At 27.7% G+C, this 27998-nt stretch overlaps 2 protein-coding genes across 2 annotated transcripts; one reads left to right on the forward strand and one right to left on the reverse strand.

Moving 5' to 3' along the window:
- Positions 1-1581: 1581 nt before the first annotated feature.
- LOC122511774 (pre-mRNA-splicing factor RBM22) lies at positions 1582-5465 on the reverse strand. Its single transcript, XM_043627251.1, has 3 exons — positions 5315-5465; positions 5175-5228; positions 1582-2804 (listed from the first exon to the last, which is right to left on the reverse strand). Exons 1-3 carry the CDS (start codon positions 5366-5368, stop codon positions 1659-1661), a joined length of 1254 nt encoding a protein of 417 aa, XP_043483186.1. The 5' UTR covers positions 5369-5465; the 3' UTR covers positions 1582-1658.
- A 294-nt stretch (positions 5466-5759) lies between these two features.
- LOC122511766 (DNA-directed RNA polymerase II subunit RPB1-like) lies at positions 5760-26623 on the forward strand. Its single transcript, XM_043627238.1, has 8 exons — positions 5760-5940; positions 6358-6627; positions 9834-10796; positions 15417-17009; positions 18515-19875; positions 24369-24487; positions 24688-24882; positions 25134-26623. Exons 1-8 carry the CDS (start codon positions 5863-5865, stop codon positions 26276-26278), a joined length of 5724 nt encoding a protein of 1907 aa, XP_043483173.1. The 5' UTR covers positions 5760-5862; the 3' UTR covers positions 26279-26623.
- Positions 26624-27998: the final 1375 nt, after the last annotated feature.

Here is a 27998-nt window from a genome sequence, read left to right on the forward strand (position 1 = left end):
TCTAAAAAATAATTGATTTGAAAGCTTGAAAATAATTTTGGAGAAGTAAAATTAGCAATTCTTATAAATTATAAAATTTCAAAGGATTTGAAAATTCGTAAATTTTTAAAAATCTTAATTCCTGTGAAAATTGTAATAATTAAATATTTAATTAAAAAAACTGTTGATTTTGCGAATAATTTTACGTTTAAAGATATTCAAAAACAGAAAAATACAGATACACAGAAAAATGTTGAAATGAAATAGAAAATGTTCAGGATTGCCAAAGGTCAGGGAAGTCAGGGATTTCAGGAAAAGTAAAATTGGTCAGGAAAGTCAGGTATTATTACTAAAAGTACTGGAAAAAATTGAATTTTTAAAATTCATGAGAAAACTCTGAATTTTTTTTCCTTTTTGTCTCGTAAACTATGAAATTACCTCGAAATTTAATACAAAACCTTCAATTTCTGACAATAATTTCTTTTTAAATAACTTAATTTTTCAAGAACTATCATAAAATTATGACTTATAAATCATTTAATGAATAATTTTTACAATTTTCATAAATACTAGATTAATAGAAGAATTTTAGTTAAAAATACTAAAAAAAATTGAATTTTGGAAAAATTACAAACGATTCCAAAAATTAAAAAAAAATTCTCGTCAAAATTTCAATTATCTTCATAAATAATAAAATTCTTCTCCGAAATTCAATTATTTTAGAAAAATTTTAATAAAATTCTTGGGAAAATTTCAAATTTAATTATTTTCATAAATAATAAAACTCATCGCAGGATTTTAATTATTTTTGATACAATATTTTATAATCTAATTCCTCGAAAAATGTAGATTCTTAAAAATTTTATTAAAATTCATCAAAATAATTCAATTATTTAAAAATTTGTTGATAAAATTCTTTATGAGAATTCAATTTTAACCAACATTCAGTTATTCAATAAATAATTTATTTTTTAATTTAAATAATTGAATTCTTCTAGAATTTTCTAATAAAAATTGATTTAAAAATGAATAATTACCGAATATAATCGATTTATTATTTATGAAAATAATTGCATTATTGCAACGAATTTTATTACATTTCTTTTAAATAATTGCATTTTTTTGAGAAATTTTACTACCTATACTTGTAAAAATAATTGAATTCTTGCGAAGGATTTTATTAGGATTTTTGTAAATAATTAACTTTTTTTTTGAAAAATTTTATGGTAATTTAAATTATTCCAAAACATGAAGAAGGCGATAACTCCGAGTCGAAGAAAAGGTTTGAATTTGAATGTTTTGAAGAATTTTAATTCCTACAGAAAAATAATAATGATTAAATATTTATTTAAAAAAGAAGTTATTGACGCTTTTGAATAATTTTACTATTAAAGAAATTTGTAAATAAATGTAATAGAACATTTTTTTTGAGTATCTAATAATTTTTAGAGTGAATCAGAATATTCTTTAGGGTCAGGGAAAAAGTGAAAATTTTTTCTGGAAAGCAAGGAAAAGTCAGGGAAAAATAAAATTAAATATTTGTGGCAACCCTGTAAAATCAAATTTTTTGTCCCAACTCTGGATGAATAAAAAGAAGATTAATTCTTACCCCTAAATTAAGTTTATTGTATGCAGTGCGCATATTTACATATACAAGGTATGTATTATTATTGATAGAATTATTCCTCGGGCCAAGGTTTACCGATACCCTGAGAAGCTCCCATTCTCGAAGGATCCTGACTTGGATAGTGAATCGGCGCCGTTCCAGGTGGGAATATTGGAGCTGCCGCGGCAGCAACGGCGGCGGCTGCTGCAATTTGCGGTGGGAACATGAAAGGCGGAGCGACTGGCGGCGGAGGAATCATCATCGGCGGTATCATGCTGGCCGTCGGTTGCAAATTGAAGAAATCACTGCCAATAGCGCGTGCCGGCGGCGGTGGTAAGGCACCCGGTAATCCAGGAACTGGTTCCAGCATTTCTCGACTTCCCTCAGCAGCCGATATTGCCTGTCGACCCTGAGATCGTCCCCATTTGATTGTGAGTCGTCGTCCGCCCAGAATTAATTTATTGAAAGTCCTCTCGGCGGCGGCTTCGGCGGCATTTCTCTGCGTGTATTGAATGAAGGCACACTGTTGTCGCGGGACCATTGTCACCGAGCGAATCTCTCCGTACTGATAGAAATGATCTCGCAATTGCTTCTCGGTTATTGCCTCGCCCAAATTGCCAATGTAGAGAGTTGTTATCGATTTGTCCTCGGGCGCGTCCAATTTTGGCATTGCCGCCGCTCGTCGCATCAGTTTATCGGCGACTGGATCGTTCACGCCGTAGTAGCGGTCTTTGATATTCTGATCGGCGAGAGGATCGTCGGGATCGGTTGGCTTCTCGTGACGATAGGGACATTCCTCGCCTCTTTTGCATTCGCCTTTCACGTAGAAAGAGCAAATGTGAGGACGATTCCGCTTGTAATATGGACTTGTTCTGGCGAGTTTCATTAATAAATCGCTTGCGGCTGCCGATTTTCCCACAGCTCCCGCTGGCGATGTGTGATCCAGTTTACTGATTTCATTGTCAATATTCTGCACGTAATATTCCTTATTGACGTTCGATCGGGGAAGATCGTCTTTTATTTTTAAGGCCGCGTCGCGCACTTGAATTGGCAATCCGTATTCCAAATCGAGGAGACACGTTTGACAAACGTTCTTCAAACGACTGCAAGTTTGGCAAACTTCGGTCTTCTTGAAACGCATCCTCGCGCCGGGACACCAGCGGAATACTGTGAATGGACGCATGCAAATTTTGCACTCCTTGCCGTATTTCTCCTTCATCTGTGGAAAAGAAAATCATTTTAATAATTCATCAATTACATTTTGATTTCTTCAATTTAATCCCAATTTCTTGTATTTCATTTTTTTTAGATTTTGATTTTCAGGAATTTTATTTAAACTTTTTAAAAATATTTTAATTCCAGTAAGAAATTTTTTTTAAAATTTGTATTGAAAATATGTATTTATGAAAATAATTGCATTCTTATAAGGAATTTTATTCAGCTCTTTGAAAATGATTGAATTTCGACAAACAAATTTAATATATTAAATTACTTGAAAATAATAAAATCTTTAAAGAAATTTAATTAAAATTATTGTCAACATTTATGAAAATAAATTTGAATTTTTTCAAAGACTTTCATTAAAATTTTTAACAATAATTGATTCTCGTCGAAAAAAATTTTAAAATTGTATTGAAAATAAGTTAAAAAAATTTTTTTTAGTTTTTTTAAGAATAATTGAATTCATCTGAAGAATTTTATAAAATATAAAACTTTTTGAAAATATTGCAAAGAATTTTATTTATGAAAGTAATTTTTGAATTCTTCAAAAAAATTGTATTAAACATTTTGAAAATAATTCTCTCGTTTCGAAGAAAATTAAAATTCTATCCAGGAATTTAGTTAAAATTATATTGAAAATAATTCAATTCTTAACTTATAAAGAATTGAATCAAAATTTTTGAAAATACATAATTGAATTCTTCTGAAGAATTTTATAAATATATATTGCAAATAATTGAATTCTATTAAGAAATTTTATTAAAATTGTATTTAAAATAATTGAATTTCTTTAGCAACTTTTATGAAAATTTGTAAAAGTAATTTAATTCCATCAAGAAATATTATTGAAATTGTTTTGAAAATAATTGAAATCGTCCGAAGACTTTGATTGTTTATAAAAATAATTGAATACTTTCGAGGAATTTTATTAAACTTTTTAAAAATATTTTAATTCCAACAAAATTTTTTTTGCATTTGTATTGAAAATATTGCGACGAACTTTATTATTTATTAAAATAATTGAATTCTTATAAAGAATTGAAAAAAAAATTTTTGAAAGCAATGGAATTCTTTTGAAGAATTTTATTAAAATTTTTTAAAATAATTCAATTCTTTAGAAAAATGTTATAAAAATTGTATTGAAAATAATTAAATTCTAAAACAAAGACTTCGCTTCGTTAATTAATTTTAAAAAGTAGCAAAAAGCAATTATATATAGGTATCAAAAAATGTTAATTCCAATCTTTCAAAAATCTAATTTTTTATAAAAATAAATTAATTAAAATAATGAATAATTCTCAAACGATTGTACTTTAGTAAAAGTTTTTTGAAAATAATTGAATTTTTTAAAAGCGTTTAGTAAGAAATTAAAAATCTAATTTGAATTTTAGTAAAATTTACTGAACATAATTAAATTGTTAAAAAAAATAATTACTTGATTTTTCAAAAATTAAATAATTTAATTTCAGTAAAATTTTTTGAATATAATTTAATTTTTTAAAAGAATGTTTAGAAAAAAATAATACTAAATTTTTTCAAAATAATTGAATAATAATTGAAATTTAATAAAAATATTTGAAAATAATTGAAAGTTAATAAAATTTTTTGAGAATTATTGAATTTTTTAATTAATAAAATTTTGTAATAAATGAAAATTTGAAAAAAGTAGTTTTTTATTAGAATTTTATTTATTCTTTTCAAGATAATTGAATTTATAAAAATGTAATAAAAATAATTTTTAGAAACCTTAATTTTTTTAGGAATATAATAAATTAATATTTTTTAAAAAGAAATATTTAAATATTATTAAAATTCTACAGCATTTGGAATTTTTAAAGATATCCTAAATTATTTAAATTTATTTTAAAAAAATTTCTTCTATAACTCTTCTAATATTCAATTATTTTCTGAGATTTTAACCAAAATTCTTCTCTAAATTAATGATTTTCCGAAAGTTCTACGAGAATTTAATTATTTAGATGCATAAATAAATAATAGTAATTAATAATCAATTATAATTATAAATATTTCTAAAAAAATAAATTATTATGTAAAAAATTAATATTAATGTTTTTTTACAATGTGATGAGTGGTATACTCAAAAAACTATTCTAAATAGTATCAAGTAGTAAAAAAGTAATAAATAGTAGTTTTTAGTAGATGAGAACACATCCTAAAATCACTGAATGTCAAAAGAATTTAAAGAGCAATTTATGTAAACAAAACTGAGCAAACATTGATTGTTATCGCACGTTTAATTTGAGTCGCATATCAAACAATAGAGAGTAAAGTAAAAACAATGCACGAAAAGTAAAATAGTCCACTTTTTTACAATATTTATAACAGTTAAATAAAGGAAATTACTCACCATTCGAATGTACGGGTTGTCACCAAGGCATGTTTGGCATAAAATTGGAAATTCCTTCATGAAACAAACAAAAATGAACACAGTGAATAATTTTCAAATTAATAGACATCAATATTGTCGAAATAATGTAAAATACTTACTGCATCTTCCCAATTTTGTCGATTATATGTATTTGATGTTTTTGAAGTCGCCATTTCGTATATTTTTAATTTCCTAAGACTTTCACTGACATGTCAATTGTGCATTATTTGTCTGTGTGTGTGAGTGTGTACTTGCTCTTACATCAGCAGGAAGAAGCAACCAATCAGAGAGCGTTCTTTGTTAAGGTGCTTTCACACTTTTGTTAGAAACTAGTAGCCAGGCAAAAAAAAGCAAACTATAATTTTGAAAGAAATTACTGAAATATTAAAAAAACTGTATCAATCTTGTTTATATTTTCATTTTCCATAAAAAAGAAGTAAGTAAATAATTATTTAGAGATAATTGCTGACGTAATGTGTGGTCGAAAAGGGTTAAGGTAACTACCCCACCCTGGTGTGAAGGACGCAAGACGGGAAAACTTTCTAGATGTTTTCAGTAGTTTATGATGCTACTCACAGCCAGGCAGCTAGTAGTCAGTGGCCATTAGCGAAGAGGCCGATAAGGCCTCGGATTATTTGTCTAAAAAGTTTATATCAAATCAATCACGATGTCTACTTTCGAATCAAAAATGCCTGTTCGCCAGGTGAAGCGAGTGCAATTTGGCATACTTTCGCCCGATGAAATTGTAAGTCTTTTACTTTTATCACAACGAAAATTGACGAAATTTTTAACGCTATGGTACAATCGCAGTTAGCCTCCATTTTTCCTTGACATCGTCACTATTAGCAGCACCACAAGACAGTTTCAAAAAAGAGAAGGAAAAAAATCATAATTATTGAAAAAAAATTACCAAACTTTGAATATTTTTACCATTCAAACAATAAAATATAGTTGAAAAAATAAAAACACTGTGTCTTAATTATGAATCTACTTTCGAATTTTCGTGAAATAGCAAAATACCCAAAATACTGTAATTAACGCATAATGAGGTTAGGTATCCGTGAAAAAGAAAATTCTCAGAAACAACTTTTTTTTTGACTTTGTAGCGATATTTTTCTATTTTATTTTTTTCTATTTTACAAATTGAAAAATGCGTTTTTAGCGGCGTATGTCCGTCACTGATGGCGGAATTCGTTTTTCCGAAACTATGGAAGGAGGCCGGCCAAAACAAGGCGGACTCATGGATCCAAGACAAGGTGTAATTGACAGAAATTCACGATGTCAAACGTGCGCTGGAAATCTTACAGAATGCCCTGGACATTTTGGTCATATAAATTTAGCAAAACCAGTATTTCACATTGGTTTCATCACAAAAAGCATGAAAATTCTCAGATGCGTTTGCTTTTTCTGCTCCAAACTCCTAGTTAGTCCAGTGAGTATATTCAAAGAAAATAATTAATAAATCCGTTTGGATTATTTAATCTTTAGTATTTTGGTGAAGTTCATGTCGTTTATAATTATCAACGATTTAGTTTTTATTGCAGGAAAAAAATATTCTAATCGAATTTTTCCATTTAACTCAATTTTTATTTCAAAAGAATATTCAGGGTGGCCACATGTCAGTGAAGTCAGGGAAAAAAATTTTTGTCAGCAAAGTCAGAGAAATGTCAGGAAAAAAATTTTTGTCAGGGAAATTAAGAAAATTGAGTCTTTTTTCGACTTATTTTCAAAATCTTCGACTTTTCTTCCAAACAGTGAAACAAAATACCACAATTTTTAGCAAAAAAAGTGCAACTTATTTTGATTTTTATAATGTTAATGAAATAATGAAAAATCTTTAGATGTAAATTTAAAAATGAAAATTATGAAAATAAATTTCTAATTTTTTAAAATTCTTCAATTAAATATTTCCGGAAATTCAAATACATACAAAAAATAATAACATTTTAGAATTATTTTTAACAGTTTGGAGAAAAAAATCATATTCAAAATTGTTGATTAAACTTCATCAAAAAAATAATTAGTTTATTTAAATTATGTATACAAAAATTCTTTTAAGAATTTCATGATTATTTTTAAAAGATTGTACTAAATTTCAATTGTTTGAAAATTTTTAAATTTTGACATAATTGAAGAAGTACCTAGTAATTTTTCCAAAATTATTTTAAAATATTTTAAAAAAATTTATTGTAAGAACTTTTTTATTATAATTTTTTGAAAATATTATATCTTAAAATCTTAAGAAAAAAACATGGACAGTTACAATTATCATAAAAAATTGAGTTTCTGTATTTAAATAATTCAATTCTAGAAGAAATTTCGGAAAATTATTTAAAGATGAAGTTTAGTTGAAAATTGTAGGAAAAAAAATGAATTCAGGAAGGGTTATAATTGTAATTTTCAGAAATTATTAAAATCAGGGAAAAATCATCAGAGATTTTTATTAAAAGTACTGAAAAAATTTAATTTTTGGAATTCATAAGAAAATTCTGAATTTTGGTTTATTTTTTGTTTGCCTCATAAACTGTGAAATTACCACGATTTCCAATCAAAAATTTTCAATTTATTTTATTTCTGACAATAAATTTTTTTTAAATAACTTAACTGTTGAAAAACTACCATAACATTATTTTAGAAATTATTTCATGAATAATTTTATTTAAATATTTTTAAATTAATTGAATTTTAAAAGAGTTGCGTTTACAATTTTCATAAATAGATAAACTTTAAATGGTTTTAATTTGCAATTTTAGAAAATTTCAATTTTGAATGAATTTTAAAGAACTTGGATTTTTGAAAAATTTTAAGAATTCAAATTCTTCTGATATTAGTTAAATTTTTTAATATTTATTTAATTAATTATTAAAAATAATAGATTTAGAGAAGAATTTTAGTTAAAAACACTAAAAAAATTAATTTTGTAGTAGTTACAAATGATTGCAGAATTTCAATTATTTTCGAAAGTGATAAAATTATTCGCAGAAATTCAATTATGTTCAAAAAAATTTTTTAAATTTTTGTTAAAATTACAATTATCTTCATAAATAATAAAATTCTCCGAAATTTTATTATTTTAAAAAACAATAAAACTCATTACAGAATTTCAATTATTTTTAATACAATTTTAATCGAATTCCTCAATTAATGTACCTAATTAATCTGATAAATTTTACTAAAAATTTATTATTTATTATTATTTATTTATGAATATTATTAATTTATTATTTATGAAAATAATTGAATTTTATTACAATTTTTGAAAATATATGAATTTTTTGTTAAAGAATTTCATTAACATTTTTAAAAATAATTGATCCTTGTAGAGAAATTTTACTGAAATAATATTGTAAACAATGGTTTCAAGGAATTTTATTAGATTTTTTATAAGTACATAATTGAATTTGTGCTAATTGTGCAAAAAATTTTGTAATTTATGAAAATATTTGAATTTTCGGGATTCAATTTTACTACAATTTTTGAAAATATCTGAATTTTTTCAAAGAATTTCATTAAAGTTTTTAAAAATAATTAATTCTTGTCGAGAAATTTTACTTGAAATTGTATTGAAAATAATAGGTAGTTTTATTTTTTTTATTTTTTCAAGTAATTCAATTAAAATTTGATTGAAAATAATGAAATTTTTGCGGAGAATTTTATTGTAAAATTTTAGAAAATAATTTAAATGAAATGTTGAAAATAATTTTTGAGAAGTTACAATAGCAATTCTTATAAATTATTGAATTTCAAAGGATTTGGAATTTTTATAAAAATCTTAATTCCTGTAGGAAAATAATAATAATTAAATTTTTATTTAACAAAAACTGTTGATGTTTCGAATAATTTTTCAAACTGAAGATATTTAAAAACCAAAAAATACAGATACATAGAAAAGTGTTAGTAATACAAATGTATTGTCTCATTATTTTTAGAGTGAATTAAAATATTCTTTAGAGTCAGGGAAGAAGAATTAATTTCCGAATTTTTATGGTTATTTCTCTCTTTATATACTTGACAAAATCGATTTTGATAAAATATTCTTCAACATTTGAATAAATATTCCTTTTTGCTTGGTAAAAATTTTATAATCCTTTAAAGTACCGAAATTGAAATATTTGAATTTAAATTTTGAACGATACTTGTGATTTTGTCAAAAGTTAAAAATTTGAATTCCAAAAAAATAAATTTCAGTAAGGTAAGAGATTCTAAAACTTTTATCAAACAGAAGGTTTGCAGAAAGGAACATTTACTCATAATTTGAAGAATATTTTTTATAAAAATCGATTTTTTCCAAGTATAAAAGTGAGAGGAGTACTTTAAAGAAACAAGAGATTTTGATTCCATGTTTTCGAACAATTGTTCTTTTCTTTAGCAGAAAAAATTTAATTTAGAGTTTTAAGTAAAATTTTCTCTTATTTGACTCGGACTAGTTATATTTTTGTCAGTAATCGGTCCGTAATTTTTAATTTTTTGTCCGTAAAGTCCATATACGGACTTTACTTCACTAGGTTTTTAAAAATATATTTTTAAATACTTTCACTGGTTCGAGCCCTGTTATTATTAATCCTGACCATCGTGAACTTCACCAATTTAATTTAGTTAAATTTTCATTTCCCCCAACTCATTATTTTCTCATTTTAGAATAATCCAAAAATCAAAGAAATCGTCATGAAGACAAAAGGACAGCCCCGCAAGCGTCTCACATTTGTCTACGATTTATGTAAAAGTAAAAACATCTGCGAGGGTGGCGACGAAATGGACATAAACAAGGACGGTACAGAAATTCCGCTTGCCGACAGAAAGCCCGGTCACGGTGGTTGCGGTCGCTATCAACCGAGTCTGAAGAGATCCGGTCTCGACATATCCGCCGAATGGAAGCACGTCAACGAAGATTCACAGGAGAAAAAAATGCCCCTAACCGCCGAAAGAGCGCACGAAATTCTCAAGCAAATAACAGACGAGGAGTCTTTTATTCTAGGCATGGATCCAAGTTTCGCTCGTCCCGATTGGATGATCGTCACTGTTCTACCCGTGCCACCGCTGTCGGTGCGTCCAGCCGTCATAATGTACGGCTCGGCCAGAAATCAAGACGATTTGACACACAAACTGGCCGATATTATCAAGACGAATAACGAACTCATGAGGAGTGAGGAGAAGGGCGCCGCCACGCATATCGTGTCGGAAATAATAAAAATGCTCCAGTTTCACGTGGCCACTTTGGTGGACAACGATCTGCCGGGTTTGCCGCGAGCAATGCAAAAGTCGGGCAAACCGCTCAAAGCCGTGAAGGCGCGACTCAAGGGCAAGGAGGGAAGAATTCGTGGTAATCTCATGGGTAAGCGTGTTGACTTCTCAGCGCGTACGGTCATCACACCGGATCCAAATCTCCGAATCGATCAAGTCGGCGTGCCCAGGAGTATCGCTCAGAATCTCACATTCCCGGAGATCGTCACTCCGTTCAATATCGATAAAATGCAGGAACTAGTGCGAAGGGGGAATTCGCAATACCCGGGAGCGAAGTATATCGTCAGGGACAGTGGCGAACGGATAGATCTTCGATTTCATCCGAAGGCTTCTGATCTGCATCTCCAGTGTGGTTATAAGGTGTGTAACGATTTTCTTGTATTTTAAATAAAGAAATACCGCGACAGAAAAATTCATAAGAATTACAATCAAGTTGAAATACACAAACGTTGATCAACGAAAAAAAATTGTTCTTTAAGTAAATTAATTATAGAAAATATCGCAGCAATATTGCCACAAAAATATTTAGAAAAACAAATACATTCAAATATTATTTACAATTTAATATATAATTGTAAAACAATTATCATCAAAACATAAATATCAATTTGTTTTTCTAAATATTTTTGTGGCAATATTGCTGCGTTATTTATTAAATAAATATTTATATATATTAAATTCATTTTTTTCGTTGATCAACGTTGTGGACTCTTCAACTTCATGAATTAAAAATGAAATATAAAAATAAAATAAATGCAATAGCGACAATAAGGAAGACAAATTTTAAATAAATTATAGACAGAAGTACACAAATATCAGTCAAAAACTCACAATTTATATTTATAATTTCAATAAAAAAATTGAACCTAACGTTAGGCATAAAAAAAGCAATCTATATTAATAACTTAGCAACAATTCGCGTGTTAAAGCACGCGGCGAGCTTTTTCCTTACTTTTTTAACCTTTAAAGTGCTATGTGCCGAAAAATCACGCTCAGTGCTACCCCCGGTCTGTCAGACCGTTATTCCTTTTTTTACGGTTTTTTAGTAATTTGTAATTTTCTAAAGACAACTATTGTAAATATTTTTCACTTTTTAACATTAAAAGAGTCATTTCTACATTAATTTGATTCAATTTTTTTTATTTTTACATATTTTACAATACAAAATTTAAAGAAAAAAATTTTTTGAAAAAGTTGTCATTTAACAGATTTTTATAAAATATGAAGCTACTGAAAAGCTCAAGTTCGTATCTTACTTTGAAAAAAAGTTACAAGCAAAGAAAATTTTTATAGCGGTCTGTCAGACCGGCATAGCACTAAAGGTTAAAATAAAATTATCAATTTTAAAAATAATAGAATTGAAAAATGTTTAATTCAAATTTTTGTTAAAAACAGTCAAAACACTAAAAAAAAAAACTGTAATTTTGGAGACATTACAAATAATTACAGAAATTCAATTATTTTCAAAAGTAATAAAATTCTTCTCATAAAACTCAATTATGTTCAAAAATTTTTAAAAATTCTTGTCAAAATTCCATTATCTTTATAAATAACAAAATTCTTCCCCAAAGTTCAACTATTTTCAAAAATTTGAATAAAATTCTTGGCAAAATTTCAATTATTTTCAAAAATTTTCCTCAATTCAATGATTTTCAATACCTACTATTTTAATAAAATTTTTCAAAAGAATTCAATTATTTAAAAAAAAGTGGTGATAACATTCTTAGCAAACATTAAATTATTTTCATAAATAATAAATTTTCCACAGGAATTCAATTATTTACAAATTTTTTATAAATTTCTTCGCAATAATTAAATTATATTACAAAGGAAGAATTTTATTAAAAACTTTTGAGAACAATTGAATTGTTTAGAAAAATTTTATTACATTTTTTAAAAATAATTGAATTTTTAGAGAAATTTAATTAAAATTGTCTTGAATATAATTTAATTTTTTTCTATAGAAATTTTATTAAAATTGTATTGAAAATAATTGAATTTCTCAAAAGAATTTTATTATTTACACAAATAATTGAATTCTTGTCAAAAATTTTTCAATTAATAAAAATAATTGAATTGTTTTGAAGAATTTTATCAGAATTGTTGAAAAGAATTGAATTTGTTATTAAAAGTGTATTGAAAATAATTGAATTCCTTTGTAGAATTTTTTTTATTTATGAAAATATTTAAATTCTTGTGAAAAACTTTCTTATATTTATGAAAATAATTGAAATCTTCCGCAGGATTTTACATTATATAAAAATATTTGAATTATTTCGAAGAATTTTATCTGAATTTTTGAAAAGAAAAAAATTTTTGGAAAGAATTTTATTCTAAATTTTGAAAATAATGATTTTAAAAAAAAAGAATTTCATCAAAATTGTTGAAAATAATTTCATTCGTGTCAAGATTTTTATTAAAATTCTTAAAAATAATCGAATTGTTTTAAAGAATATATTTCAATTTTCTTGAAAATAATAGTTTTTTTTCAATAATTTTTGCTGAAAATTTGGAAAGTAATTGAATTTAATTTTATAAAGTTTTTCTTTTAAGTTCTAAAAATAATCGTGTTTATAAATAATTGTACTTAAGAATTTTTCTATTAAATCATATTAAAATTATTTATAGAAAATTAAATTCTTTTAAACAATTTTATTTGAGTTTTTGTAAATAATTACATTTTTTTTTGAAAAATTTCATTAAATTTCTTAAAAATAATTTTAATTGAAAATTTTGAAAATAATTGAAATTTACAAAGAATTTTATTAAAAACTTTTGAGAACATTTGAAGCGTTTTGTGCAGAAACCGCATAAGTCCATTTTTTTCGAAAATCACTTTTTTATTAAAAATTTATCTTTAAATAAAGCTTTTCAATCTGGTAAAATATTACATAAGTGACTAAACTCTAAACCCTTAAAAAAAATAATTAAAATATCATTTTGTGCAGAAACAGCACAAGTCCATGATAAGTTTTATATTTATTTGTGATATTCTTGACGTATTTTAATAATTTATATTAAACAGTTTATATTATAAATAAAAACACTCATGGGAAGCAAAAAGTGACAGTGCTGACTGAATTATTTTAAAATTAGAAAATATTGAAAATTGGTTAAATTTATTCTTAAAACAATTTTATTATTTATAAAATGTTACTAAAAATTATCCAAATTTAATATTTTAAATAAATGTTATTAAATATTTCATAAAACGTTGATATTTCACTGGATTTAATAAATTTTCTGTGTTTTTCATTTCATTTTGTGCAGAAACAGCATAAGTCCAAATGTTAATATATTTTTTAATTTTTTATATTAAGTAGATAATTAATTAATCATATTGGATTTTTCAACTTATAGGTTAGTAGAATATAATGCAAAAAACCGAATTAAAAAAATCTTAACATTTACGAGAAAAACCGTTTTTATTGATTCCTGAACAATTTCGAATTATGGACTTATGCTGTTTCTGCACAAAACGCTTCATTTGAATTTTAAAGAAAAATTTCATTACAATTTTTAAAAATAATTAAACCTGTTATAGAAATTTTATTAAAATTATCTTGAATATAATTGAATTTTTTCCTAGAAATTTTATTAAAATTTTATTGAAAATAATTGAATTTCTGAGAAAAATTTTATTATTCACAAAAATAATTGAATTCTTGCAAAGAATTTTACAATTTATAAAAATAATTAAACTGTTTCAAAGAATTTTATCAGAATTGTTAAAAAAAAATTGAATTTTTATTAAAACTCTAGAAAATAATTGAATTTAAATAATATTTTTAAAAATATCTTTTGGGAATTTTTATTAAACTTGTATTATTGAAAATAATTAATTTCCTCCGAAACATTTTATTATTTGTGAAAATAATTGAATTCCTTTGAAGAATTTTATTATTTATGAAAATATGTATTTTAATTCTAGCGAAGAATTTTCTTATTTATGAAAATAATTGAATTCTTGCGAATTTACCGCAGGATTTCAATTATTTTTAATACAATTTTACAGAATTGATCAAAAAATGTAATTATTCTTAAAAATTTAATTTCAATTCCTCGAAAAAATCATTTATTTAAAAAAATGTTTTTTTTCAAATTCTTCCCAAAAATTCAATTAGGTACCTATTTATTTAAATAATTCTTCAAAAGAATTCAATTATGTTGATAGATAACAAAATTATTCCTAAAAATTCAATTATTTTGGGGCATTTTAATAAAATTTTTTGCAATATTCAATTAGTTTCATAAATAACAATATTCATCACAAGAATTCAATTATTTTAAAAAGTAATAAATTTTCTTGAAAATTCAATTATTTGAAAAAATTTTAATAAAATCGTTCGCAAGAATTCAATTATTTTCGTAAATAATAAAATCTTTTTTAGAAATTCAATTATTTTAAAAAAGATTTAATAAAATGACAGGCAGACATTCAATTATTGTCAAAAGTTTTAATAAAAATCCTTTGTAAAATTTAATTATTTTTAAAAACTTTTCGCAAAATTCAATAATTTTCAATATCTACTATTTTCATAAAATTTCCAAACAGAATTTAATTATTTATTTTGCATAAAATTAGACGAAAGAAATGAATTATTTAAAATTTTTTATAAAATTCTTCGCAAGAATTAAATTATGTATTTTTATAAATATTTAAATTCTTTGATGAATAATAAAATTCGTTGCAGGAATTCAATTTATTAGCATAATAAAAAAGAAGTAAATATTTTTAATGAAAACTAGGAAAATGTCAGGAAAATAAAATATAGAATGGAATTGTTGTCAGTTTTGTGAACGAGTTTTTTTGGTCGTCAAGTTTAATTTTTCGATAGCTACTTGTTTACTAATTTTTTTACATTGAAAGCTACTTTTTTAAAATTAATTATTAGACACAGAAATTAAAATTGTCATGAAAAATTCACAAAACCAAAAAATAAGTCCAATAATAATAATCTCTTATAATAATCGCTTCAGGTGGAGAGACATATCCGCGACGGGGATCTGGTGATTTTCAATCGTCAGCCAACTTTGCACAAGATGAGTATGATGGGTCACAGAGTGAAGGTCCTGCCATGGAGTACGTTTAGGATGAATCTCAGTTGCACGTCGCCGTACAATGCCGATTTCGACGGCGACGAAATGAATCTGCACGTTCCGCAGTCGATGGAGACGAGGGCCGAGGTGGAGAATATTCACGTGACGCCCAGGCAGATTATCACACCGCAGGCGAATAAACCAGTCATGGGTATCGTGCAGGACACACTCATGGCTGTGAGGAAGATGACAAAGAGGGATGTGTTTATCGAGAAGGAGCAAATGATGAATATCTTGATGTTCCTGCCGAGTTGGGATGGAAAAATGCCGCAACCCTGTATTTTGAAACCAAAGCCCCTTTGGACTGGGAAGCAGATATTCTCGTTGATTATCCCGGGGAATGTGAATATGATCAGGACGCACAGTACACATCCAGATGAGGAGGACGATGGTCCTTACAAATGGATTTCGCCAGGAGACACGAAAGTAATGGTGGAACATGGAGAACTTGTGATGGGGATTTTGTGTAAGAAGACGCTGGGTTCATCGGCGGGATCATTGCTGCATATTTGTATGTTGGAGTTGGGACACGAGGTTTGTGGGAGATTTTACGGAAATATTCAGACGGTGATTAATAATTGGTTGTTGCTCGAGGGGCATTCGATTGGAATTGGCGATACTATTGCGGATCCGCAGACCTATTTGGAAATTCAGAAGGCGATTAAAAAGGCGAAGGAGGATGTCATAGAGGTGATTCAGAAGGCGCATAACATGGAGCTGGAGCCTACGCCTGGTAATACGCTGAGGCAGACTTTCGAGAATCAGGTGAACAGGATTTTGAACGACGCTCGTGATAAGACGGGCGGGTCGGCTAAGAAGTCGCTCACTGAGTATAATAATCTGAAGGCTATGGTCGTGTCGGGTTCGAAGGGATCGAATATTAATATTTCGCAAGTTATCGCCTGTGTGGGACAGCAGAACGTAGAGGGAAAGCGGATACCGTTTGGGTTCAGGAAGAGGACATTGCCTCACTTCATCAAGGACGATTACGGTCCTGAGTCGAGGGGCTTCGTAGAGAACTCCTACCTGGCCGGGTTGACGCCCTCGGAGTTCTATTTCCACGCCATGGGAGGAAGAGAGGGTCTTATTGATACCGCCGTAAAGACGGCCGAGACCGGGTACATTCAGCGACGTCTGATCAAGGCTATGGAGTCTGTTATGGTGCACTACGACGGAACGGTGAGGAATTCAGTGGGACAACTCATCCAGTTGAGATACGGCGAGGACGGTCTCTGTGGTGAGGCGGTCGAGTTCCAGAATCTCCCGACTATCAAACTCAGCAACAAGGCTTTTGAAAAGAGATTCAAGTTCGATCCGACGAACGAGCGTTACTTGCGCAGGATTTTCAGCGAGGAAATCGTGCGGGAAATGATGGGCTCAGGGGAAGTGATTTCCGAATTGGAGAAGGAATGGGAGCAGCTGAGTCGGGATCGATCGGTGTTGAGGGAGATTTTCCCAAGTGGAGAATCAAAGGTCTGTGAAAAATATATTCTATATGTATTACTCATCGTTTCCCTAATTGTCGAATCGTTTTTTCTCACTCAACTAGTTAGTCTGAGACGAACCACCGAAATATTCAGGGTTGCCACAGGTCAGGGAAAAGTCAGGGAAAATAGAATCGGTCAGGGAAATATGGGAAAAAGTCAGGAATTTTTATTAAAATAGGGGAAAGGCTTGCAGGTTGTAACACTTGGGTTATATTTTAATTATGGCACTTCTAGAATAAAAAATAACACAAGTGAAAAAACCTGCAAGCCTTTCCCCTACTGGAAAAAATTGAATTTAGAAGGAGTTACAAATGATTGCAGAAATTAAAAAATGTTCAAAAATTTTTTTAAATGCCATGTCAAAATTTCAATTATCTTTAAAAATAATAAAATTCTTCTCCAAAATTCAATTATTTTCAAATATTTTTAAAATTCTTTTTTCAAATTTCAATAACATTTTCAAAAATTTTTCTCGATTGAATTATTTTCATAAAGAAATTAAAAAATTGTTTTTAGGAATTCAATTATTTTTCTAAATAATAAAACTCATCGCAGAAATTCAATTATGAACAAAAATTTTTAAAAACGTCAAGTTATAATTTGTTTTGTGGAATTCTATAATAAATAGTGAACGATATCTTGACGGTCTTGAAGGTACATTAAGTTTAAACGAAGATAGTAATGCTGGACAATTTATGTAACCATTCAACAATTTAAACAGAAAAGTCATATCAGCATATAAGAATCGAGAAACGATTTTAGGCATTTTGAGTCGAAGACTCGGAGTGATCGATATCTTCATGTTTTGTAATAATATTCTTAATATTTTTATAAGTTGTTGAACTTGAAAAAGGTTTGAATTCCAGGGTGGCCACATGTCAGTAAAGTCAGTAAAGTCAGGGAAATGTCAGGAAAAAAATTTTTTGTCAGTAAAGTCAGGGAAATGTCAGGAAAAATTTTTTTGTCAGGGCAATTAAAGAAGAAGGGAAATGTCAGGAAAAAAAATTTTTTGTCAGTAAAGTCAGGGAAATGTCAGGAAAAATTTTTTGTCAGAGCAATTAAAGAAATTAAGACGGTCATGCAATACATTTTTTGCTCTAAACAAAAAAATTTTTGTCAGGGAAATTCGTTGTTATGTCAGTAAAATGTCAGGGAAATTGATCAAGTCAATCTTGCGGCCACCCTGAATTCGAAATTTTAATTCCTATGAAAAAATAATAATGATTAAATATTTATTTAAAAAGAATTTATTGATGTTTTCGAATAATTTGACAAATAAAAAAATTCGTAAATGAATGTAATAGAACATTTTTTTTGAGTATCTAATAATTTTTAGGGTGAATCGGAATATTCTCTAGGGTCAGGGAAAAATTCAAAATTTTGTCTGGAAATTAGGGAAAAAGAAAATTAATTTTTTGTAGTAACCTTGTATTGTGATTACTCGAGGAATAATAAAGATAATTTATATTAATTTGTTTTTATTTCTTACAGGTCGTATTGCCCTGCAATCTGCAGAGAATGATTTGGAACGTGCAGAAGATCTTTCATATTAACAAACGAGCGCCGACTGATCTGAGTCCGATGAGAGTGATCCAGGGTGTGAAGGACCTGCTGGAGAAGTGTGTGATTGTGGCCGGTGAGGACAGACTCAGCAAGCAGGCGAACGAGAATGCGACCCTCCTCTTCCAGTGTCTGGTGAGATCGACCCTGTGCACCAAGTGCGTGTCGGAGGACTTCCGACTGTCGAGCGAGGCCTTCGAGTGGTTGATCGGAGAAATCGAGGCTCGTTTCCATCAGGCGCAAGTCTCACCTGGTGAAATGGTGGGAGCGCTCGCTGCCCAGTCTCTAGGAGAGCCCGCCACTCAGATGACACTCAACACTTTCCATTTCGCCGGTGTGTCCTCGAAGAACGTAACTCTCGGTGTGCCGAGACTCAAGGAAATCATCAACATCAGTAAGAAACCGAAAGCTCCCTCGCTAACCGTTTTTCTCACCGGAGCTGCGGCCCGCGACGCCGAAAAAGCTAAAAACGTCCTCTGCCGCCTGGAGCACACAACCTTGAAAAAAGTCACAGCCAACACGGCGATTTACTACGATCCCGATCCACAAAATACAGTCATCGCCGAGGATCAAGAATTCGTGAATGTCTACTACGAGATGCCCGATTTCGATCCAACGAGAATTTCGCCCTGGCTGCTTCGTATCGAACTCGACCGAAAGAGAATGACGGACAAGAAACTCAGTATGGAGCAGATTGCCGAGAAGATCAACGCCGGCTTTGGCGACGATCTGAATTGTATATTCAATGACGACAATGCTGAGAAATTGGTTCTGCGAATAAGAATTATGAACAGTGATGACAATAAATTCCAGGATGCGGAGAAGGAGTCGATTGACAAGATGGAGGACGATACGTTCCTGAGGTGTATTGAATCGAACATGCTGAGTGAAATGACACTGCAGGGGGTTGAGGCAATTGGTAAGGTGTACATGCACTTGCCGCAAACTGACGCGAAGAAGAGAATCATTGTCACTGATACGGGAGAATTCAAGGCAATCGCTGAATGGTTGCTGGAAACTGATGGTACGAGTTTGATGAAGGTACTGAGTGAGAGGGACGTCGATCCAGTGAGGACATTCAGTAACGATATTTGTGAGACTTTTGAAGTTCTGGGTATTGAAGCTGTGAGAAAATCAATTGAGAAGGAAATGAATACTGTATTGCAGTTTTATGGACTTTACGTCAACTATCGGCATCTTGCGTTACTTTGTGACGTCATGACGGCTAAGGGTCATCTTATGGCCATCACTCGTCACGGTATTAACAGACAAGACACTGGAGCACTTATGAGGTAATTTTTGTCAATTTTATGTAATAAATATTTCTAAATTAGCAAATGTTACGGAACCTTAATTCAGTTTATTATTATTATGCAAATTACAGTTTTTATTTTCAAATATAAATTTTTTTTGTACAATACAATATAAACAGTTGATAAAAAAAAATTGTCGACCAAATTCAAACAAAAAAAGTCAGTATAAAGTCAGTAAAAAAAAAAAAATTTTTTAAATTTTTTTAAAAAAACATTTTTTTTTATTGAAATTTTTTTTGCACCACCGCCATTTTTTTTACATAAGATAATAGTCATTTCAAAAGTAACATATATTTTTTGCAAGATGTTTGAAAGGGTACTTCATACTTTAAAAAATAAAAAACCAATTTTTGGCCCCTAAATAGTACATATAAACGAGGGGCCAACATTTTTTAAAATTAATTTATACTTAAATTAAATTTCTAAAAAAGTTAATAATATATGCCTGTTTATTGTATATATTGATTTTTTAGTATGTACAAGATTTATTAAAAAAGTAAATGGACGTACACTATGTACCGTTGGGAATTACCTGTACGGCTGCACGCGCACGGCCCAAAAACATGTCAATCTTGAAAACACAATTTTTTTGTAAATACACTGAGAAAATGATTTTTTGGATTCAAAAAATTTTTGTTTAAATCAAACTTAAAATATCTTTCCTATACAGTAAAACAAATTTAAGTTTAATTCAAACATATTTTTTGGTTCATTTATAGAAATAATATATTCAATTCAAACAAAATTTAAGGTTGATTTTAAATTATTTCTAATCAACATTTAAGTTTGGATCAATCATAACATTTTTAAGCATATTCTTTGTTTAAACCAAAACAGAAAATATATTTGAATTAAACACAATTATTCAAACAAATATTATTTTTGAATCAAAGCAGTAGATATTTTCTATATATGTATATTGGGATCTCACGAACCGAATAAGATTTTTAAATTCTTTTGGTCTTAAGTTAAAGATAAAACTTAAATCTAAGTAAATTTTAAATTTTTTCTGCAATTTTTAAAAAATATGCCAATGTTGAAAAAACTTCAAAAAAAAATTTTTTTTTTTGTAAATTTTTTTGAAAAGTTGACTAAAATATCAATATTTACAATAAACAGGCATATATTATCAACTGTTTAGAAATTTAATTTAAGTATTAATTAATTTTTAATTTAATTTTAAAAAATGTTGGCCCCTCGTTTATATGTACTATTTAGGGGCCAAAAATTGGTTTTTTATTTTTTAAAGTATGAAGTACCCTTTCAAACATCTTGCAAAAAATATATGTTACTTTTGAAATGACTATTATCTTATGTAAAAAAAATGGCGGTGGTGCAAAAAAAATTTCAATAAAAAAAAATGTTTTTTTAAAAAAATTAAAAAAAATTTTTTTTTTTTACTGACTTTATACTGACTTTTTTTGTTTGAATTTGGTCGACAATTTTTTTTTATCAACTGTTTATATTGTATTGTACAAAAAAAATTGTTTCATGAAAATCGGTTCAGCCGTTTTGGAGGGAAAAAAAATTTTAGAATTTTTTTGAATTTTTCAAAAAAATTGTATAACTCAAAAGCAAAATTTTTTTTCGAGTTGAAACTTGGTGAAAATAAGTCTCATAATAGGTCAAAGTTATTCCCTAAATATGGACCTAATCCAAGAGGGGGCACTTTTTACATGCTTATACTGCTACGGCCTTTGAATAAATCCTTCGAAACAATTCAATTATTTTTAATTCAGTTTTAATCTAATATTTTTCCAAAAAAATTCAATTATTTTTTTAAATACAAATAACTTCTTCGCAACAATTCAATTGTTTTTTTAAGTAGTAAAATCTTTGCAAAAGTTTTTAATTCATTACAAAATTTTTCAAAAGAATTCAATTATTTTATATTAATAATATTTTATGAAAGAATTAAATTTTTAAAAAAATTTTAATAATATTTTTCGAAAAAATTCAATTATTTTCTGAAATTGTAATAAATCCTTCGAGAAACAATTCAATTGTTTTTTTAAATAGGTAGTAAAATCTTTACAAAAATTCAATTATTTTCAATAAAATTTCACGAAAGAATTGAAATTTTTCTTAATTCATTACAAAATTTTTAAAATGAATTCAATCATTTTCTAAAATTTTAATAAGTCCTCCAAAACAATTTAATTATTTTTAATTCAATTTCAATAATATTTTATGAAAGAATTCAATTTTTAAAAAAATTTTAATAAACCCTCCGAAACAATTCAATTATTTTAAAAATTCCCAATTAAAATTATTCAAAAAACTTCATTATTTAAAAAAAAAACTTCAAAAAAGACATTCTTCAAAAGAATTTAATTATTTACAAAAATTTTAATAAAATTTTAATAGTAAAATTATTAATTTGAATTATGTACCTATTGACAAAATCGATTATATTGAATAATTTATACAAATTTTTTGAAAGAATTCAATTTTTTTTAATTCTTAACCCCTTAACTGTTTGAAGAAAATACAACATGATTGTCCCAAAACGCCCAGCGGAATCTGATACTTTTTCAAATAGTATAATATATTTAAATTATAATTAATTATTCAATTATTTTCTAAAATATCAATAATGACCCTTATAATTTCTTATAATATTGATATAAAGAAAAATATCTATCAATTTATAAACAAATTATATTTATTTTGAGTGATAGTGAACACGACCCACGGGTGGGTCGGAAACAGTTATGGCCATACTTTTTCACGACCCACCCGTGGGTCGGAAACAGGGAACGGGTTAATATTATTTTACAAAAAATTCAATTATCAGGGTGGCCACATGTCAGTAAAGTCAGGGAAATTAAATTTCTGTCAGCAATATCAGGAAAATGATGGGAAACAAATTTTTTGTCAGGGAAATTAAGAAAATTGAAACTTTTTTCGATTTATTTTCAAAAATTGCGACTTTTTTGAATTTTCTTCCGAATATTGCAACAAAATACTTACCAAATTTTTTAGTATAAAGTGCAACTGATTTCGATTTTTGTAGTGCGGAAAAAACTATAAACAAATCTTTTAAATTTATTTTTAATAAAATTCTTTTTGAATAATATGAAATTTTGTAAAATTTAATTGAAAATAATTAAATTTTTTTCAAGTATTTTATTACAATTTTTTAAAATCAAATTTTGAAGAATTTTAATTACAAATTTTTAAAATAATTGAATTATAAAAAATTTTAATGAAAAATTCAATTATCTTCGAACAAAGTAAATAAAAATTTATAAAAATTTACTTTTTCAGACTTATTAAAATTTCGGAGAAATCATGGTCACATTCATAATTAAAATTCTTCAACAATTTGATTAGTTTTATTTATATTTTTCAAAAATTCAATTATTTTCAAAATATTTTACCAAATTTCAATTGTTTGGAAATTTTTCCATTGTATATAATTTAAAAACTATCAGAAAACTATTAATTTTTAAAAAAATTATTTAAAAATGTTTTTAAATAATTGATTTAAAGATAAAGTTTAATTGAAAATTATATAAAATAATTGAATTCAGGAAGGGTTATAATTTTTAATTATAATTATTAAAAGGAATGATTACTTTAAAAAGTTGAAAAACATTCTTTATTTCATTCAATTATTATAAAAATTTTCAATTAAAATAATTCAAAAAACTACATTATTTTCAAAAAAAATCTAAAGAAATTCTTCAAAATAATTTAATAATTTACAAAAGCTTTAAAAAAATTGTTTAATTTTTTATGAATAATTTTAATAAAATTTTAACAGTATAAAATTATTAACAAAATCGTTTATATTATCAATAAATTACAGAAATTTTTTGAAAGAATTCGCAATTATTGTCAAAATCGTTGATAGTATCTATTCTTCGAAAGAATTTAATTATTTTCTATATTTTAATAACATTCCTTGAATTAATTAAATTATATTAGAAAAATGTAATAAAATTCTGAGAAGAATTATTTAATTATTTTCTAAAAATTTTAATAAAATTCAATAATTAAACGTTTAATTGCAATTATTAAGAAACACGATTATTTTCAATTAAAATTATTAAAGAAACTCCATTATTTAAAAAAAAATTGAAAGTACCTAATTCTTCAAAAGAATTTAATTAGGATTTTCAAAAATTTTATGAAAATTCTTCGAAGGAATTCAATTATTTTTAAATTTTTGATAAAATCCATTTGCAAAAATACTCTATTATAACTTTTTGGACTTTTTTCAACTATTTAAAAAAAGACAAGTTTTTTTTATTTATTTTAAAAAAATGTGGCTTTTAACTTATTTTTTATATGAAAAATTTAGAGATTAAGTATCAGTAATTTAAGATTAAAAAATTCACTAGGTTATTTATTTAAATGATTAAAGTTTTATATTTTTTATTTTATTTAAAATGCATTAAATTTTCTAAATAATTTTTTAAAAGAATTATATTTAATTAAATAGCTAATTTAAACCCCTGTTACAGATGTTCTTTCGAAGAAACAGTAGACGTTTTGTTGGACGCTGCTTCTCATGCAGAGACCGATCCTATGAGAGGTGTTTCTGAAAACATTATTATGGGACAATTACCTCGAATTGGCACAGGTAATTCTATTTTGATTATTATTATCTATTATTATTAGATTTTTTTATTGAAAGAACTAAAATTTTGAAGGGATAGTAAACAAGTGACCAGTTCACGGTACAATTTTTCATGTCTATTAAAAAATATATCGTTAATAAAGTGATAATCATAAGCATGAAGTAAAATATTTGGAAGTAGCTAATAATAAAAATGTTTACAGGTTGCTTTGATTTATTACTCGACGCCGAGAAGTGTAAATCTGGAATGGAGATTCCAATGGCTACCGGAGCAAATTTAATGGGTGGAACTGGAATGTTCTACGGAACTGCAGCCACATCGAGCATGAGTCCTCGCATGACTCCTTGGAACCAGATTGGAGCGACTCCTGCTTACGGTGCTTCCAGTATGTCACCAGGTAGGTTCCAATTTCAAAAAGCATATTTTCGAGTGTATAAAGATTTATTTCGAGTGTGTAAATATTTATTTCGACTATAAAAATTTATTTCGAGTATATAAATATTAATTTCGAGTGTATAAATATTTATTTCGAGTATATAAATATTTATTTCGAGTATATAAATAAACACTAATTCGATTTTGCAAACAATTGAAGAAGTTGAGTTTCAATCCAACAATGATATACAACGTTTTCCTTATTTTTCACAGCACTGGAAAGTGGAATGACACCAGGAGCTGGATGCTTCTCACCTTCGGGTGCATCGGACGCATCAGGAATGTCGCCAGCATATTCGGCTTACTCTCCACAACCTGGCAGTCCCGGCAGTCCAGGACCAAGTATGAGTCCTTATCCAATGTCACCAGCGGGCGGTGCGTCTCCAAGTTATTCGCCAACATCGCCAGCTTATTTGCCGACTTCGCCAAGTATGACACCGTCAAGTCCAAATTACTCCCCAACGAGTCCAAGTTATTCGCCGACAAGTCCAAACTATTCGCCAACTAGTCCAAGTTACTCGCCCACGAGTCCTAGTTATTCGCCAACGAGTCCTAGTTATTCACCGACGAGTCCAAGTTACTCACCGACGAGTCCCAGTTATTCTCCGACAAGTCCGAGTTATTCGCCAACAAGTCCGAGTTACTCGCCAACGAGTCCGAGTTATTCTCCGACAAGTCCGAGTTATTCGCCCACGAGTCCGAGTTATTCACCAACAAGTCCGAGTTACTCGCCAACGAGTCCGAGTTACTCACCGACAAGTCCGAGTTATTCTCCGACAAGTCCGAGTTACTCGCCAACGAGTCCGAGTTACTCACCAACGAGTCCGAGTTACTCGCCGAGTTCTCCAAACTACACACCCGCTTCTCCATCTTACTCGCCGACGAGTCCAAGTTACTCCCCGAGTTCCCCTCAATACTCGCCGGCGAGTCCAAGCTACTCGCCGAGTTCTCCAAAGTACTCGCCGACAAGTCCCAGTTATTCGCCAACATCTCCATCGTTCGCTGGAACTTCACCACGCTACACGCCGGCCAGTCCCAATTACTCGCCGACGAGTCCGAGTTACTCGCCAACGAGTCCTTCCTACTCGCCGAGCTCTCCCCAACACACTCCTGGCGGCAGCACAAGATACTCGCCGAGTAGTCCCAATTATTCGCCAACCAGTCCCACGTATTCACCCTCGAGTCCACAGTACTCGCCCTCAAGCACCAAATATTCTCCCACAAGTCCCACTTACACTCCCACAAGTCCCAGTTATTCACCGACGAGTCCCACTTACTCCCCTCCAGTTCCAGGGTACTCGCCCACAAGTCCCACCTATTCGCCAGCATCGCCAGCCTACGAAACCGACGACTCTTAAATCAACACTCGAGGGAGTCTCTTCGCATTTTTTATACTCTCCTATTTTTCAATTTCAATTTCAATCTATTCTCATAAGATGAAAATACATTGAATTATTTTTCATTTGAAAATTTGTTTGCCATTCAACACAATCAGTTTAAATATTAAATACTAAACATTAAACATTGAAATTCGAAAACAAGAATGAAATTTATTTCCTCTTTCAAATTTAAATACTAAAAATTCATTTAAATGAAAGACTACGACGTTTATTTCTATTAGTTTTACATTCACTTTTAATTCGAATTTTATTTCAAAAAATATTGTTATCGAAAAAAGTTATTTTCCATAGCTGTAAATAAGTGTTACTTTTTGATTTCAGAATTTAGTAATTTTTGAAAATATTAAAATAAAAAACAAATTCGTTCATGTAAACGTTCAAATTTCTCGGTTTTTTAATAAATCTGATTTTTAATTGATTTCAAATTGAAATTTTTCGGTAAACATTCAAATTCAATTAAATTAAATACTAAATATTGAAAAAAAGAAAAAAAATTGTAATAAGTAAATAAGTGTTACGTTACTTTTTGATTTCAGAATGGTAATTTTTGAAAATGTTAAAATAAAAAACAGATTCGTTTATGTGAACGTTCAAATTTCTCGGTTTTTGAATAAATTTGATTTTTAATTAATTTCACATTGAAATTTTTCGGTAAACATTCAAATTCAATTAAATTAAATTCTTAATTGTTAAAAAAAGAAAAAAAATTGAAACAGATGTTAGAAAAAAATTTATCAATATTTTTGAAAATTTTTATTAAATTGTATTTATTTTGGAAATATTTGAATTACTATGTAATATAAATTAAAAACTATTATTTTCCAAAAAATATTTAAATATACTTTAGAACAAAAAAAAATTGTAAAAAAAGTTTATAATCATTAATTTAGAAATTACGTATTTTAAAAAAAATTTGAAAATCGTATTTTGTAGAGTTTTAATTTGCAAATTTTGAAAAAAGTGAATTTCAAATAATTTTAAAAAAGAAAAATTTCAAAATGAAAATTAATTCAAATTAGAGGAAAATATTTTTTTTAAATTCTTTTGTCATTTCTGAATTTTTTCTACTCTCCAATTTTTCAGTTTTAATTTTCAATTTATGTTTTATAAAGATGAAAATACAAATCGTTGAATTATTAATTATTAAAAAATTCGTTTGTAATTTAACCCAATCGATTGAGTAAAAAATTAAAATGTTAAATATTAAAGATTAAAATTCGAAATATTAAACATTAAAACTCGAAAACAAGTCCCTAATATTCTGAAAGTTCAAATAAACGAAATTTATTTTCTTTTTGAAATTCAAATATGTTCCTAAAGTTTCGAAGGTTTATGTATGATCGACGATATTTTTACGATTTTTTTTTTTAATTTGATTTTTATTTACACAATTTATTATTTAATTTACAATTTTACAAAATTTATGTAATTAAAAAATTAATTTCACATTATTTTTTATTTTAATTTATTATTTTTTTAAAATATTGGAGCACAAAAAAATATTTTCTTCACTTGAACGTTCAAAACTTTAGGAAAACCATTTTTATTTCGAATTTTAATTCAAAATATTGTTTTCAAAAAGATTCAAATTTTGTTTGGTAAACATTCAAATTCAATTAATTTATAATAAAAATTGAAACAAGCATTAAAAAATGTCTCAACTTTTCAAATATGTAAT

Source organism: Leptopilina heterotoma, unplaced genomic scaffold (genome assembly GCF_015476425.1).
Source record: "Leptopilina heterotoma isolate Lh14 unplaced genomic scaffold, ASM1547642v1 Lhet_121, whole genome shotgun sequence".
Lineage (NCBI taxonomy): Eukaryota > Metazoa > Arthropoda > Insecta > Hymenoptera > Figitidae > Leptopilina > Leptopilina heterotoma.

Coding starts and splice junctions, on each gene's coding strand:
- LOC122511766 (XM_043627238.1), top strand. CDS start 5,863: ATGTCTACTTTCGAATCAAAAATGCCTGTTCGCCAGGTGAAGCGAGTG. Junction 17,010..18,514: donor TCCCAAGTGGAGAATCAAAG/GTCTGTGAAAAA, acceptor TATTTCTTACAG/GTCGTATTGCCCTGCAATCT. Junction 24,488..24,687: donor ATTACCTCGAATTGGCACAG/GTAATTCTATTT, acceptor AAATGTTTACAG/GTTGCTTTGATTTATTACTC.
- LOC122511774 (XM_043627251.1), bottom strand. CDS start 5,368: ATGGCGACTTCAAAAACATCAAATACATATAATCGACAAAATTGGGAA. Junction 5,229..5,314: donor GACAAAATTGGGAAGATGCA/GTAAGTATTTTA, acceptor TGTTTCATGAAG/GAATTTCCAATTTTATGCCA. Junction 2,805..5,174: donor ACAACCCGTACATTCGAATG/GTGAGTAATTTC, acceptor TCTTTTCCACAG/ATGAAGGAGAAATACGGCAA.